The sequence below is a fragment of the Bos indicus x Bos taurus genome, chromosome 26, assembly GCF_003369695.1.
Source record: "Bos indicus x Bos taurus breed Angus x Brahman F1 hybrid chromosome 26, Bos_hybrid_MaternalHap_v2.0, whole genome shotgun sequence".
In the NCBI taxonomy this organism is placed as follows: Eukaryota; Metazoa; Chordata; class Mammalia; order Artiodactyla; family Bovidae; genus Bos; species Bos indicus x Bos taurus.
The window spans coordinates 38,085,749-38,102,953 of record NC_040101.1 but is presented as its reverse complement, the minus strand read 5'-3'; the positions used below and the strand labels follow the sequence as shown (position 1 = coordinate 38,102,953).

Genomic DNA, 17,205 nt, shown 5'->3' with positions numbered 1-17,205 from the left:
TGGAGGGGCTTGGCCAGAAGAGGCAGAAAGCCTTGAGTTCTTCCTCTGCAGTTCCTGGCCCTTGCCACCTAGAGCCCACCTCACAGACCCTTGTTGCTGGAGGCACCCTCATCCAAAGGGTGGTCATCCTGGCTTGGGGGTCAGTACCTTCCCGATGTCCTTCTGACCCATGGGAAAGTCAGGCATCCTGCCGAACCCTGGGAAAGACCTTGCCCCAAGGCCATCCTTTCAGCCCCGCCTTTTCTCATCAATATATCTCCCCCTGGGACACAAACAGACACAGGCAGATAGCAGTACTGCTGCTCAAGCAGATGTCCGGCCAGGGAATACGATACTAGCAATTCCCAGAGCACACCTCCATCTCTCCCTTGACTCAGAGGCGGGAGGAGGCATGCTGTCCCTTCCCCAGGGAGGCATATTCTCACCAGGAGCTCTGCTGTCCCTCAAGCTGACTTTGAGGATCCCCACCCTCTCCTCGAGCTCAGCCTTTTCCTCATAGACCCAAGACAGGGGAAGAGTAGATGGTATTGGGGCCAGTTCTGCCACCTCAATTGCTGAAAATTGATTGGGAGCTCTCTTTAGAAACAGTGAGCTTAAGACCTTTTGTGTCGCCCGTGAGCCTTGGCAGCCATTCTAAGGCAACAGAAAGGTCTCATTCAACATCCAATTTCAGATAAAATTACAATTGTGAGATGCGTGATGAAGGAAAAGAAGAGGGTACCATGAGAGGAGGGCTTCCCAGGTGGTCCTAGTGGTAAAGCATCCACCTGCCAATGTAGGAGACGTAAGAGATGCAAGTTTGAACCCTGGATTGGGAAGATCCCCTGGAGGAGGGCATGGCAACCCTTCCCAGTATTCTTGCCTGGGAAATCCCATGGACAAAGGAGCCGAGCAGGCAATGGTCCACAGAGCTGCAGAGTCAGAGGCAACTGAATACACCAGCACACTCCATGAGAGGAGATGTTCATGTGCTGGAATCAGCTTGGGCAAAATCCCAGCTCTGCCTCTTTTTAACTGTGTGCCCTCGCCAGGTTACTTACCGTCCCTGTGCCTCAGCTTCTTCACACGTGAAACGGGGGTATAATAGTACCCACCTCATAGGATTAGATAAGAAAACATAAGTAACCCTGTTAACAGTACCTGGCACATTAATACATGCTCAGTGACTATAAATTTCATGAGGACATGATTGAGGGATCCAAATACTTCATAGACACTCAACAACAGCTGATGAAATAACAAATGTTGGAGAATATTCAGGAATACGTATCTGAGAGGGGGTAGTCACAGCGACCACTCTGAGGAGGGGACACTTAAGCATTGTCACGAAGGATGAGGGGACCGTCAGCCAAAAAGTCAAAAGAAGGCAAGAGGAACAATGAGTTAGTCACTCTATCCTCCCTACAGTAAAATTTCTCCAAAGTCTGATGTAGGCAGATTGTACTTGTATCACATTACATGGCAGACCTAGAAAAGTTGCCTTAGACATTTAAAACAATGTGTACATACAGAGTCCTAAGTTGCTAATTCCCTCAAGATCAAAAAAGTTGTTGTTAACTTCCAGGAACTACAGCCCTGCAGGCACTCTGTCCACTTCACAGCAGCCCTAACAGTAAAGTCAGCAGTGCAACCCTTTCCTCTCCTGGTGTCTGGTCAGGAGTCTTCAAGGAGCCCCCTGCTTCTTCAGGACATGCTGTTTGTCTGCAAAAGAGTCTGAGACCAAAGTTGTCCACTTTGTCTGCAATATCACCCGAGGACAGGGTCCCTGCTCCCCACTCAAGGCAAACTTGTAAAACTCTACAGAGATTGGCACCAATCCACGGCCCTGTGAACTCCTCTTTTTGACCCCCTGTATCTGACAGCATCCTGCCCCACTCCACCTTCTAAGAAATGAGTTCGAGGGCAGATGAAACAAAGAATCAGAGCAGGGAAGGGCACAGGAGCAAAGATGGGTAGAAAAGACGTGGCTGGGTTGCCCTGTCACGGAGCACACAGCTGAGCTCTCTCTGCAGCAGGCACACAGGAAAAGAGCAGAGAATAAACATCAGAAGGACGGTTCTGGTTCTTCTTAAGGAACTAAAGAACTGGAATGTGAAAAAGTGGAGTTAAAGGCTTCCAAGATTCACAGGGCCCAGGGCAAGGATGCAGTTGGAGGCCCCAGCCCGGCCAGTTCCCTTCTCTTGCCATCCTGATTTCATCCTGCCACACTGGGGACCTCATCGTTATGCAGTGGACACTCCAGCCCACAAGCCTTGTCCACGTGAACTTCCCCACCCCATCCAGACAGCCACCTCTCAGGACCACGGGTATCACCACCACCCTCAGGAAGACTCACTCGGAGAGAGGCCAGCAGAGCAGGGCCCTGGAGGTGGGTTCGGGTGGGGACGCCATTCCAGGCTCCAGGGGCACCATGAGCCTAGTCTAGAAGGGAGATGAGCAGAGGTTCCAGGTGGGCACACCCCCTTGGCCTCAGGGATTGCTCACTGTATGGGAAGAGCTACAGTCAGAAGAGGGTCAGAGAAGGACCTTCCAAAGTGCAGGGGCTGAGGGCAGAGGGGCCAAGGCAGTATAATGCACTTGTTAGTAGAGAACGAGAAAGTATAACTGGGGCAAGTGGACAGGAGTTGGAAGGAAGAATATGCCCTAGAGAACTTGCTTCCCTTCTCCACAAATGTGTATGTCCAGCTCTAAACTCATCTGCATCACCAATTATCCATAAAATAACGGTGGATCCCCTGTCACCTCTAACTCAGTATGTGCAAAAACATAATCTTCCTCCCGTACTTCACAAAACCTCCATTGAGCCAGGGGGACCATCATTTTCACATGTCCTGATAGGCTAAAAGAGCAGAATCACCTTCTCTGTCCTCTTCACCTTCCCCAGTACTTGGTTTATCTCTGTCTCAGGCCCCTTAGCTAAAATTTAATAATTATTATATATAGGTAAAAATGAAACCTTTTTTTGATGAGAGGTAAGACTTTGGAAATTGGAAAAACAAAATGAGCTTTTGAGAAATGAGAGAATTTATCTTCCTAGCAGATCTTAAATCACAGCCATCCAGTACTCACATCTACCTGCAATGGCCTCAGAAGCATAATGACAACTTGAATGGCATTAAATAACTTACTTCCAATATAAGGCCCTAAGAAGAAAAACTATTTTATGATAATGACAGTGGTCGTGAAAAGAGTTTAAATGTATACATAGACAGACTTCCTTGGTGGCCCAGTGGTTAAGACTCCGGACTTCTAACAAAGAGGTTATAGGGTCTATCCCTGGTTGCAGAACTAAGATCCCCCACGCCACGTGCTGGCCAAAAAATAAAAACAAAAGGCACACAGAACGTTTGTTGTCTGCTACCAACGTGGTTCAGACAGTAAAGAATCTGTCTGCAATGTGGGAGATGTGTGTTCAGTCCCTGAGTTGGGAAGATTCCCTGGAGAAGGGAATGGCTACCCACTCCAGTGTTCTTGCCTGGAGAATTCCGTGGACAGAAGAGCCTGGCAGGCTGCAGTCCATGGGGTCACAGAGAGTTAGACATGACTGAGCGACTAATGTGAAGTGAAGTTGCTCAGTCATGTCCTACTCTTTGTGACCCCATGGACTGCAGCCTATCAGGCTCCTCCGTCCATGGGGTTTTCCAGGCAAGAGTGCTGCAGTGGATTGCCATTTCCTTCTCCAGGGGATCTTCCCAACCCAGGAATTGAACCTGGGTCTCCCGCGTTGCAGGCAGACACTTTACCATCTGAGCCACCAGGGAGCGACTAACACATTTACTTTTTTTATCAACACAGTTAGGGATTCCCTGGTGGCTCCATCAGTTCAGAGACTGCCTGCAATGCAGGAGACCCAGGTTTGATCCTCGGGTTGGGAAGATTCCCTGGAGAAGGGAGTGGCAATCCAATCCAGTATTCTTGCCTGGGAAATCCCATGGACAGAGGAGCCTGGCCAGCTACAGTCCATGGGGCTGCAAGAGTCCAACACAACTTAGCAACCAAAGCAACACCACCAACAACATGGTTACTTTGGGAATTCATTTCCATTTTTCTCAGTTGCCAGCCAAGACTTGGGTAGCAAAAAAGCAGCAGTTCCCGTTATATGCTAGGGTTGATGCCATGTGACCTAATGGTCAGCGTCCGAAGGAGAGGGTGTGTATCACAAATCCCCAGGCAGATGTAAGAACAAGCAGTTTATAGAGTATTAACTAGGGTATATCCAAAGATTAATTTTGAAAGTTGCATCATCCAACAGTGTACATACTGAACATTTAAGTCTGTGTTTGTCTCAGGTTACAGCCATTTTTAGTTACTGTGAATCTAGTCAGCATTATAAATGGCCAGAATGAAATATCTGCTGGAGGAGCAGGTATAATAAGCATGTGACTCACCAGCTCCTCTGACTCAGTGGACCCATATGAGTAAGAAGCTGTTAACACCTAGATCCAGTAACAGCGCCTCCAGTAAAGGAGCTCTGAGAAGTTGGAACCAAATAGCCAGGAGTCCCCGCGGGTATCTTAATGACTGTATCCTTCCGTGATACGCAAAGCACCTGTATTTTTTGTTGCTGTAATGGCAAATTCGGCCTGATCATTGTTTCCAAGCACACTGAAACTAGATGATGATATATTATAGTCGGAACTGATCCCAAGATGGGAGGTGCCTCTCTCTGCCAGGGTTTGACAAACTCTTAGTGTAGGTAAATAAGGACTGGGAGACTGTGCTAGGAATCAGAAAGGCACAGCAATGTAGGTGCCTGTAGTTGTAGGTGGCGGTACCAGCAAGAGTGCCATGTAGAATGTTAAGGGAGGGTGTTTGCCAGGTTAAATAGGATCAGCCTTTTTGTCACCTAGAACCCCAGGAATAAGCACGAATAACCTAGAAAACGCTATGCTATGCTAAGTCACTTCAGTCGTGTCTGACTCTGTGCGACCCCATAGACGGCAGCCCACCAGGCTCCCCCGTCCCTGGGATTCTCCAGGCAAGAACACTGGAGTGGGTTGCCATTTCCTTCTCCAATGCATGAAAGTGAAAAGTGAAAGTGAAGTCTCTCAGTTGTGTCCGACTCTTAGCGACCCCATGGATTGCAGTCTAACAGACTCCTCCATCCATGGGATTTTCCAAGCAAGAGTACTGGAGTGGGGTGCCATTGCCTTCTCCGAGAAAATAGCTGGTCCTTAATAAAAACACCCAAGGATTCAGTTTTTATTTTCATTTCTGCCGCAGCAATGAAGACACAAAGAAAACTTCCACTCAGTTTGACACCATCTGGCATCTCAAAAGTGTAGGGGGGAAAAAAGGTATAAAGAGGGTCCTTTATCATGAATTCAAACCACATCCTAAAGGGCCTGGGAAAACATCACTTTCAAAACCCAGATATTGCCAACTTATTACTCTTAAGGGTTACATAGGGACGAGATCATCAGTAACCTCCACCAAAAAACTTTGAAAAGAAAATAAAAAAGAGAGAGACAGAGGGGAAGAGGGAGGGGAAGAAAAGGGGAGAGAGGAGGAAGGAGTGGGGTGGAGAGGAGGAGAGGGAGAGAGGAAGAGAGAGAGAGGGGACCACTGAGATGAAAGCCACGGTACCTTTTGTAACCTAATCCTGGAAGTGCCATATCACGATTTCTGCTATATTCTATTGGTCACAGAGCAGCTCTAGTATAATATGGGAGGAGACTATAGTTTCAGAGAAGGCAATGGCACCCCACTCCAGTACTTTTGCCTGGAAAATCCCATGGATGGACGAGCCTGGTAGGCTGCAGTCCATGGGGTCGCTAGACTGAGCGACTTCACTTTCGCTTTTCACTTTCATGCATTGGAGAAGGAAATGGCAACCCACTCCAGTGTTCTTGCCTGGAGAATCCCAGGGAAGGGAAGCCTGGTGGGCTGCCGTCTATGGGGTCGCACAGAGTCGGACACGACTGAAGCGACTTAGCAGTAGCAGACTATAGTTTAGGGCTTCCCCAGTGGCTCAGAAGGTAAAGACTCTGCCTGCAACGTGGAGACCTGGGTTGGATCCCTGGGAGGAGACTACCCTAGAGTGAAACCCAGAAGGTGGAGCTTTCTGGGGATGTCTTGTAGGCTATCACAGTCTTATATACAATAACCGACTGCTAAATTCTCCACTTATTCTAATAATTCACTAGTAGAGTCTTTTGGCTCTTCTATTCAGACAAATATATTAGCTGCAAATAATATACTTTCTTTCCTTCCAATTCCATTTTTACTTCTTTCTTACTTTACTTCACTGGCTCAGATTTCTGGCACAGTATTTGAAAGAGGTGGTGATAGAGGATCAAATCTTAAAAGTCGTGTCAACCTTTACCTGAGTGTGAAGTTTGTGGTAGATTTTAATTGTTCTTATTTTTAGTCAATATCATTTTTTCAAATTAAAGGAAGTGAAAGTGTTAGTCGCTCAGTTGTGTCTGACGACCCCACGAACTGTAGCCTGCCAGGCTTCTCTGTCCATGGAATTCTCCAGGCAAGAATACTGGAGTGGGCAGCCATTTCTTCCTCCAGGGGATCTTTGCGACCCAGGGAAGTTTCCCCTTATTCCTAGTTTGAGTAGTAGTAGTAGTTGTTGTTTTTATTAATGGTATAAAATTTCTAAACATTTTTTGGTATCTATTATTTGATCATGTTTTTATTCCTTTAATCTGTTTATGTGGCAAATAATAGTAGTTGATGTTCTAGTGTTGAACCAATCTTGCCTTCTTAGAATATCCTCAACCTGATTATAATACATTACCTTTTTATATATTTTGGATTAATTTTTAATAATTTATTGTTTATAAAATTTTTCATCTATTTATAAGTGAAGTTGTTATTCTTTCCTATACTGTCTTTATAAAGTTTCAGTGTCAAAGTTATGGTAACTTAACATATGTCAGGGAATGTTCCTTCATTTTTTATATATACTGCAGAATATTTTAAATAAGATTAGAAATATTTGATTCCTGAATGTTTGATGCAACCCACCTGCAAAAGATATCTAGGCCTTGTATTTTACTTATAAATGGATTTTAAACTACTAATCTTAAATATTTATAGGACTGGCCAGATTTTGTATTTCTGAGATTATTTTGAAATAACACATTTTTCTAGAAATGCATCTGTTTTATCTGTTTCAAGATTTATTAGTATAAAATTGTTCCTAATGGCTTTATATTAATTTTTAGTTATGTATTTGCTATGTATGCTTATGACATTTTTTTAAATCCCAAATTTTTTAGCATTCTCATTTTTATCTTCACGCATCTTGTCAAAAATTTGTCTTTTTATTTCACTGGATGTGAATTCATGTTTGATGAAAATTCTGTGAGCTTATGTTTGAAGATACACTCTTACACAGAGCACTTACATTTGCTTCTAATAAGAATCTGTGGGTACTGCAACCAGAAGCCATTTTTAAATAGATTTTCTGCTTGAGGTTTTTCAGAACACAGGAATGTGAATTCAGATTGCAAATCCATGTGAGGACCAGACTGTGGTTACGAATTTTAAGAGGAGGTTTTTTTCCCCCTCTACCCAGAGATTGAGGCATCTTTCTTAGTTGAATTTCTTTGCAAGAGGGTTTTATCCTTTTCTTACCAAAGGTCTATCTTTTCTTGGTTCTGGCTATGCTATTCACTGTGACCCCATCACCACCTTAATCTGCATCTTCCATCCTCAAAGCAGCCATAGATGTCAAAAAAAGCAGTGTTGGTCACCTAAGGATTAACAAGTGACTTCAGGACAGGTGCCAGCCATTTACCTTCCTAGAGTTCTGCTTTTGCTTTTTGTTTAGAGGACTAAGGAAGTTATTCCCTGGTGGCTCAAATAGTAAAGAATCTGCCTGTGATGCAGGAGACCATGGTTCTGACCCTTGGGTCGGGAAGATCCTCTGGAGAAGGGAATGGCTACCCACTCCAGTATTCTTGCCTGAAGAATTCTATGGACAGAGGAGTCTGGTGGGCTACAGTCCATGGGGTCACAAAGAATGGGACATGATGGAACGACTAACTCACTTTACTTTCTTCCCAGTTCAGCAGTGCTTTGATAACACAGAAAATATTTTATCTAGCACTTCTGAGCGTTTTGTACTGGGAGAGTGTTGGTGGGGAATAATCTAGACTTTATATTTATTTTTCACATTTTCAAAGCCATTCTCAGCCATGTTGCACAGAGTATAACTTTGGGTCTCCTATGAAGCACGTTTTTAGGTATTAGAACAATCTCTAAAATGCTTCTGGAGGACAACAGTGAAATAGCTTTCTATCCAGGCTAGGATCCTGGTTATATTTTTCCATTTTTACAATAACAAAGTATAATTATTCCCTATCCTTAGATTTCTAGAAGAGATTTACATAGGATGAGCACTGAACTGTATAAGGTTAAGAGAGAAGAGCTGGCAGTAGACTAATGCTCCGGATGAGAACAACTAGAAACGTTGTATAAAATACAACAACTAAAAGTTTGAAAGCATTGAGCTATTACTGAGACAATCAGGGACTTGAAATAAGGAGAAACTATACAGAGAGAATCAAAGATAAGATATATTATCACTTTTGAATATGATAGAGTAGCTTGAGGCAGACAAGTACTAACATGAAAATGAATAAGACAATCTAGGGAGAAATAACAACAAATTGTTTAAAAGCACTGGAAAGTTACTAAAACAACCAGACTTTATGGCTAAGTTGAACTGACACACTGCAGCTGTTTGTACCTGGATGTATTTGCTGATTCTGGACAAGAAAATGAAAACCTGAACTTTGCTTTGGAAGAATACCAATGACATTGACAGATGGCTTCAAGAAGCTGGAAAAAAAAAAGAAAATGTGAGTTCAGACTACGTCAGTATTCTGGTGAGAGGGTGTGTAGAAGACCGAATCTGACACTCAGCTCATTTTCCACTCAAGATATTTGTCAAATTTCAAAGCTGCCAAGGGCAGGAGGCTAAAAGGCTTACCAGAAAAACACAGTGGAGATTTTGACAATATAGGGGTGCTGAGGAATCTAAAATAATTGTTCAAATGAACTTATTTATAAAACAGAAATAGAGTCACAGATGTAATAAACAAACTTATGGTTACCAGGGGGGTAAGGGGTGGGGAGGGATAACTGGGAGATTGGGACTGACATACGCACACAATAGTGTGTAAAATATTAGAGATAGAGATAACGAATAAGGACCTAGGGGCTTCCCCAATGCTTAGTGGCAAAGAATCCACCTGCCAATGCAGGAGATACAGGTTTGATTCCTGGGTTGGAAACGTCCCCTGGAAAAAGAAATTGCAACTGATTCTAGTATTCTTGCCTGAAGAAATCCCATGAACAGTGGAGCCTGGTGGGCTACAGTCCAAAGGATCACAAATAATCAGATGTGACTGAGTACACGCACAATAAGGACTACTGGATAGCACAGGAAACTCTACTCAATACTCTCTAATGAACTGTACTGAAAAAGAACCCAAAAAAGAGTGGATACATGTATAACTGATTCACTTTGCTGTACAGCAGAAACTAACACAGCAGTGTAAATAAACTACACTCCAATAAATTAAATTAAATTAAATTCTTTAATTTAACTAAAAAAAGAAAGGGGGTCGCTAGGAAAGGAGGGTCTTCAGGGAAGACTTCAAGAAAGAAATGTGAAGCAAAACACTAGGCAGAAAGTCACTGCCCTCAATAATAAAAACTTTGATTTAAAAAAGAAAAGTAATAAAAATACTAAAAAACAAAACAAAAAATCACTGTCCAACCTAGAAGTCACTGTTCCAGGCCGACTCAACCTGCCACAGGACCTCAAACAAGTCACTTCCCCTCTCTGAATCTGAATTTCTCTTCTAAAGGCGGACATTTGCATCCTACAGTTTTCAAGGTCCCCGTCAGACTGATATTTAACTTTTCTGCATCCTATGGTAAGAGAGTGGTCTTCACCTAACCAGTAGAGAGCCAGAGGAAACAAAATGTGGGTGATGAACTCCAGTGCTTACAGAGGTAGAGGGGCAGCATGAGAGAATGAAGGAGGGGTGACAAGAAAAAAGCAGGTAAAGCCCACCCAACGGAGGCAGTGCACTCAACTCCAGGTGACGGTCACTGTAAGGAAAGACCTTGCAACGTTTTGAGCTAAAAGGAAATTCAGATTTTGTTTTAATGTAGCCTGCTGATGGCCTGCTCTTGGCAATAAATTCTCTTAAAAAAAAAAAAAAGAAACAAAAAATCAACCTGTGTCCAAAAAAAATCTGCAGTCATTTTCAGAGATACTATACCCTTCTGCTGCTGTGGCTGCTGCTAAGTCGCTTCAGTCGTGTCCAACTCTGTGCGACCTCATAGACGGCCTCCTACAAGGCTTCCCTGTCCCTGGGATTCTCCACGAAAGAACACTGGAGTGGGTTGCCATTTCCTTCTCCAAGGCATGAAAGTGAAAAGTGAAAGTGAAGTTGCTCAGTCGTGTCCGACTCTTAGCGACCTCGTGGACTGCAGCCCACCAGGCTCCTCCGTCCATGGGATTTTCCAGGCAAGAGAACTGGAGTGGGGTGTCATATATCCTTCTACTTCTCTGTATATTCATTCTATTAATTTTTGAGAGTTTGATGTTAAAACTCCAACTAAAACTCTTAATTAATCAACTTCAAGAATAACTATAATATATAGTGGAACTATATGTAAATTTGTTCTATAGTTTCCAAGTCTCCTGTAAATGTGTTATCATACTTTCATAATTTAAAACATTCTTTAGAAGAGGAAAAAATGTCTGCAGCCAGATACAGTCTGTAAGCCTATAGTTCACAACTTCTGATGAAGAAAATGTTATGATAGAATTTGTTTTTCATCATTCGGCCTTTCTAGAAGGTTGGTTATTCCCCCTTAAGAGACACTTTGCAGAAGCCCTTTCTGGAGTTTTAGGCAAGAACTGGAACTAAGACTTTGTTTCCTGGACCTGCTGCTTCCCACCCCGAGGAGCTGAGCCTCCCCTCAGTCTGGGACTGATGCCCGCTGCCTGCGACACACACCCTCCCTGCAGCTCCAAGCTTTGCCCTTTCACAAAGGAGCTGGAACTCAGGAGACAGTAGCTGCTCCAGCCCTTCCCACACCATCCCCTCCCCGACTTCAAGCCAAGAAACGGCCCCCAAGATAAAACTGAGAGTGCGTGATGAGCAGACAGCACAGATGGGGACAGTCCCAGCAGCCCAAGTCTCTGCCCCTAGAGCCCAGCCCCAATGGTCAGAAGGTAGAAATTCTCACTAATGAGACTGGGACCTTGTGAATACCTTCAGGCGGATCCAATTCCTGGTCCAAACTAACCTTGCTCAGTTAAACAAAACAGGAGCATCTCAGTTGATGGTTTCTTATTTAACTAACTGGGACTTTGAGAAAGCAAACATTCTCAGATCTTATATCAAACACTTTTATTTTTAAAGTGAGAAGTTCACAGAGGATAGCTACAGAAGAGTGAAATATTTAGACTAGAAAAATTGTGGGTGCTAGCCAAACCTCAAATACTGTCAGAGCAGAGTTATTCCAATAGATTTTCCAGCATGGCATATCACACGTGTTAAAATTAACTGCATTCTCAGAACACCTTTCAACGGATGTACACGATGATAGAAGGGAACATTGAGAGGCTCCTGTTCTGAAGACCTTACAGAATGGATTTATGCACAGTCCAAAACAAAGTATATTACAACACGCCCAAAACAATTCACAGCCATTAAAAAAAAATGTTGACTTTCAAGAAATTGGTAGGAAGACGTAAAATAACAAGAAGAATATAGGCAAGAAATGGCTACTTTTATGTGCAAGATACTGGATTCTTGAATTGAGAATCAGTGTCAGTCTTCACTTCCAATATCACATCAATAAAGTATGGCAGAGAAACGAGTCACCTTCAATATGAAGGATGCGAGTTGTGTATACTGACAACACTCTTGAAGATACAACAGTGTCGCAGGAGGAATGCCAGCAAACACAGGGGACCTTCTGATGAGGTCAGACACTCATGAGTTATCAGATGACCCTTCAGATACTTGCGTTAGGCAACTACAACATTCTTGTTTATCACAACACTTGCAGAGAGTGATCCTTGACAAGACATAGAGTCCCTACCAGTTGCTGGCCAACGATGATGGCATGGTTTTTTTGGATTAGGCAGCATCTACACTGAGAACCCAAGCATAATACCTGGGCCACAGGGAAGGTCACTTATCCCACTAGGACTGCAAAGCCAGATGTGCTTAAGCTTTCCCTAAATCATGTTTTTTGATGAGTCACGTTTGAACAGAAAGGCTTCATATAAAATCTGATTCTTCAGAGTTATAATTCACCTTTCCCCAATAACCACCCAATACCCCTAAAGTTTGTTTGGGTTCTTCTCCCCGAGAATACCTAGAATGGGCCTTTTTCTTCCCCCTACAAATTACTTCCCCAGGAGAAACCTGTAAAACCAACTTAAAAAACCAAAATAACCTTCATTTTCTCACCAACAGTTAAGTATCAGACCTCCTGCTCCTACTCTGACTTGAGCTGCAGAGCCCTGTGTGTATACTTTTCAGACATTCCTCATACCATTAACACAGCTTTCCATCACCATCCACTGTCCTTCCTCAACCTTTCCTTGCCCAAGATGAAAGCCAGTGAATTGAGAGGGAAGGACAAAAGGGTATAGACAGAATATTACTTTTATAAAAATAGGGTTCCAGGCTGTAACTTGATCCTCCACAGCAACACTGGGCAGTGTCATCCATACAAACCCTCCACACTAAATTCTCAAGGGGCTATCTTTTTTTGTAGCCAGGTCTCAAAAGCTCCAACCTAAACCTACTGAAGGAAAGTAGCAACGCCTTCCTAAGATTGAGCAACACAGACCTAGAATTACATGGGGGCGTAAGGTCAAGACCGGTCACCAGGTTGCTTCATTCATCGGTAAGAGGCCAAGTTCTCCATCCTCCCCCAGCTCTGCCATTCTGGGAAGAGCCCACTGGCCAGCCTTGGGCTGCCAAAGACTGTCGACTCCAGCTCGGCCTTGGGGGGTGGCGCCTGGTGGAAGGCACAGTCCTGGGCTGCCATCTGCGTCTGCACCCCGTCAGGCTTCCACTGTACATGGACGATTCTGTAATTCTGACCCTCATTGTTGTCCCAGAAGACCTGCCCATTAGCATGGTAGGCGACACAGAACTCAATTTTCTCCTTCGTGGGGATGACGGAGGGTAGGTCAATGGCAAACGAGAAGGTGTCACTCTCTGAGCCGCCGTACACATTTTTCATGTAGGCACAGTCCACATCGTTGTAGCTCTGCCAGGAGTCAAAAGTGATCCGGATCTGAACCTTCTTCTCAAAGCTCATGTTCTTCACCTTCACAGTCCCCGTCACTGTTCGCTCCTGCAAAGAGCAGTTCTCCAGGCAGACAGAGTTCTTCTGGAAGTGGTTCCGAAAACTTAAGTAGTCAGCTGAAGGCTGAGGGAAATCCAGAATCAGGTTCTTCTCCTCATGGAGCTTTAAGCCTGAGGAGATATCATTCAGGTCCAAGAGGTCAAACTGGAGATCCCACACGGGCTCCTCTGGAAGGTCTGAGAAGACGTGGATGGCAGTGAGGGAGAGGCCCTTAGAGTCCGCAAACACCACCCGCTTCTTGGCTTGGTTGTGTGAAGGCTTCCAGTCGTCCTGTGCTCTGGCTTCCTGTTTTATGTTGAGACACGACTTCAGGGGCTTTAATTTGTTCACAAAATTTCTTCGTTGGAAGTCATCATAAGGGCTCAGGAAGCTCTTCAGAGGTGGGGAATGAGCCAAGCAGAGCCTCACAGCGACATCGACAGGCATGACCGAACTTGTCAGAGGCCGTGGATCTAAGACCTGGATCATTCTGGAATAGAAAGAAGAGGGGTTATCATCTGCACCTGGAATGCACTTTCCCTGGTCCCAAGTATGTCTGCACTATTTTTGTTGGCTATTACAGCCAGCGCAGTGCTCTCACATGAAGTAAAGGAATGAAGGCTTAGGTGATAAGAGCTGCATCTTATGTTTGGCATTACCCTTGACTGGCTATAGGCCATGGGTTAAAACTCTTGGTGTCCCAGTGTCTCCATCTGAGAAATAAAAGATTTGGATGGGATCAACTCTAATACAGCTCTAAAACCCCTTGCTCTGTTCTGGAGCACCAGTTCTTAAACCTGTCTGTTTTCAGGCAGGTTCCTTACTGTCTGAGCCACCACAGAAGCCCCCTCCATGGCCTAGCGGGTTGGATTTCTTCCTTTTTCTGCAATGCAGAATCCTTGGACTTAGAGCCCTTAATGCAGAACCCCTGGGGATGGGGACAAGAATGTATATATGTTCTTAAAGCTTCCCAGGTAAGCTAATGACCAGACAGGTTCTAGAATCAAAGTTCCAGACCGCACTCCCTCAACTGCTTTGATGATTTTGCTATTGAATTAATTACACTTCTCTGGAACCATAATCCATTTTAAAAGAAAGAATAAAAACAGCAAAGGGTTTTGAGAGCAAAAGACTAGAAAGAGTAAATTAGAGGATTCTCTCTGCACTTTCACTACCATGCTTTTCCTCATTTTACACAAATAACCCACTCAAGTGCAAGGCAGCCATTTATGAATTAAAAAAAAAAAAACTTTACATAATCTGTATTTCACACAAAAAGACATCCATGTCAAGTCCACATTTAAGTGGGAAAAGCTGATGATCTGAAAATTATTGTCATTATTTGGTCACTCAGTCATGTCAGACTCTTTTGTGATCCCATGGACTATAGCCCACCAGGCTCCTCTTTCCATGGGATTTTCCAGGCAAGAATACTGGAGTGGTTTGCCATTTCCTTCTCCAGGGAATCTTCACAACCCTGGGATCGAACCCATGTCTCCTGCATTGCAGGCAGATTCTTTACCGCTGAGTCACTGGTAAAGCCAAACCTGAAAATAGGGTAATTTCAATATATGTGTTATATATATATATATATATATATATATATATATATATATATATATTTATAAAACACATATGTAATATATATATAAAACACATATATATGAACTTATAAATGTTGAAAAGTCTAATAGGAAGCACAACAAAAAGTTAACAATTATCTTCAGGTGATAGGTGATCTATTTTTGCCTTTGTACTTTTTTGGTATTTTCAAATGTTCTGGCAATGGATATTTATAACCAGAAAGATAATAAAGCTATTTAAAATTTAAACATAACTATGCTCATAAATATTAAACCATGAAGTGTCCATCAAGAAAGATATTTTTTCTGGCCTTTAGCCCTGAGTATACATTGCCAAACTTATGGACATTTTCCCCCTATCCTAGCCTTCAGATAAGAAGTGTGTGTATACTGTATGTGACATTTCTCATTCTTGCTTTAGTAACTGTCTTCCCAGCAGCTCTAAGCACATAGGCAAATGGTCATTATCATAAGATGGATAATAAAAGAACATTCTGAGAATTCATTTTATTAGCCCTAGGATTTTTCTGGGAGACCTACAAACTTAGAACAAACAAATGAGAGAGAAAGCTATATTTATTGGTCTAATAATAAACAGGCAGAAATTTTAGAGAAGTCTTCTAAGTTATGTCTAAAGAAGCTATTTAAGTAGTTTTTAGGGTGGTTTTTGTTTGTTTGGGGGTTTGTTCTGTATTTTCACATTTTGCACTTATAGAAAGATAGTTTCAGGATATGGCGATTTCCCTGGAATGTTAAGTCTGGCCCAATAGTTTAAAAATAATCATTTGCTCAAAATCTGAGACTAGCTTTGCTATGGCAAACCGTCAGAAGAAGGAGAGGACCAAGGAAAGTCAACATCGTCCATCGTTAGTTTTTCCCAAAGCTAAACTACCCAACCAGCAATCTGAGTGCTCTTCCCACGAGTCCTTGAGACATCTGTGCGGGACCAAGAGATACGGTTAGAATCCACGAGGGAATCAGAACTAAAGCTGACTCACGCTAAAACAGTTTCTGGTTTAAGATGCCGTTTACCGAAATCAGCTCTGCCTAAGATGCTCAGAGCAAATCTTCACACCTCTAAGGCCTCCCCGGCTCCAGATTCAAGTCAGCAGCTTGTCAACCCGCCCTCCTCTGGGGTCTTCGGGGCGGGCATGACAGCAGGAAAACGCATCCCAGCCTCCCGACAGCTGCGCGCTCCCTGAGCTCCGTCGGAGAATCTTCAGGGAACCTACCTGGTGCAGCTCATCAGGTAAAGGGGCGGCGGCACTCCGCGGTTTGCGAGAGTTCACACCCGTCTCCCGGTAGTCCCCGTGTGGCCGCAGCTCCTCCAGATCTCGGGTGCGGCCCCCGGGAGGCCGCTTAACTGCTCGGGACCACGTGAGCCGACTGCCAGGGCCAATCGCCCGGCCGCGGGCTCGACAGCGCAACCAACCAGCGCTCAGCTGGGGCGCGAGCCCTTGCCCGGGACGTGACTGCCGTGGTGCAGTGTTCGCTGGGCGCTGCGGGCGCTCTGGGACCCCGGGCCAGCTGGCCAGGGTACAGTAACGGGAACCCCGGGCGAGAAGGCGTGGAGGCAATCGCGTAGCGCAAGTAGCGGGTGCAGGCCAGGAGGGAAAGCAGCAAACCTCCTCCCGCGCCGAGCGCCAACACAGCGGGGCTGCAGGGAAGAGGTGTCTTTCACTCGCGAGGCTTCTATATACAGTTATCTGAGCGCAGGACACTGTGGATCGTCCCGGGGACGCGTGGAGGGGCGGCCGTGGGAGAATGGGATGTGTGTGCGCGCTTATATTTATATTTTTGAAATGTTTATCTTGTTCATTGCTTGGTGCATTGGCTCATCTCCCTTTCCTTGCCCTGAGCAATCAGAAGTTGACTGCATATTTTGGGGTTAGGGTGAACCCACAAATGCACCACACAATACATTCCTTCTCTAACTAATATTGTTAATAAACCGTGTTAGTCAGTATTAATCGCTTCAGCCCTGTCCGACTCTTTAAGATCCCATGGACTGTAGCCCACCAGGCTCCTCTGTCCTTGGGATTTCCCAGGCAAGAATACTGGGGTGGGTTGCCATGGCCTTCTCCAGGGGATCTTCCTGATCCTGGGATTGAACCCGGGTCTCCTGCTTTGCAGGCAGATTCTTTACCATCTGAGCCACCGGCAGTCCGTGTTAGCCCTATTATAAGACAATGAGGCAGCATTTCATTAAAAGGCACTTTATATTTCAATCTACAGCTTTTTCTCCCTGGAAGAGAAAACTAAAGCCAGA

The 17,205-nt window shown here is 44.3% G+C and overlaps 1 protein-coding gene across 1 annotated transcript; it reads right to left on the bottom strand.

Moving 5' to 3' along the window:
* Positions 1 to 11,376: 11,376 nt before the first annotated feature.
* On the bottom strand, positions 11,377 to 16,285 carry PPP1R3C (protein phosphatase 1 regulatory subunit 3C). Its single transcript, XM_027528915.1, has 2 exons — positions 16,169 to 16,285; positions 11,377 to 13,843 (listed from the first exon to the last, which is right to left on the bottom strand). Exons 1-2 carry the CDS (start codon positions 16,180 to 16,182, stop codon positions 12,901 to 12,903), a joined length of 957 nt encoding a protein of 318 aa, XP_027384716.1. The 5' UTR covers positions 16,183 to 16,285; the 3' UTR covers positions 11,377 to 12,900.
* Between the last annotated feature and the right edge of the window lie 920 nt (positions 16,286 to 17,205).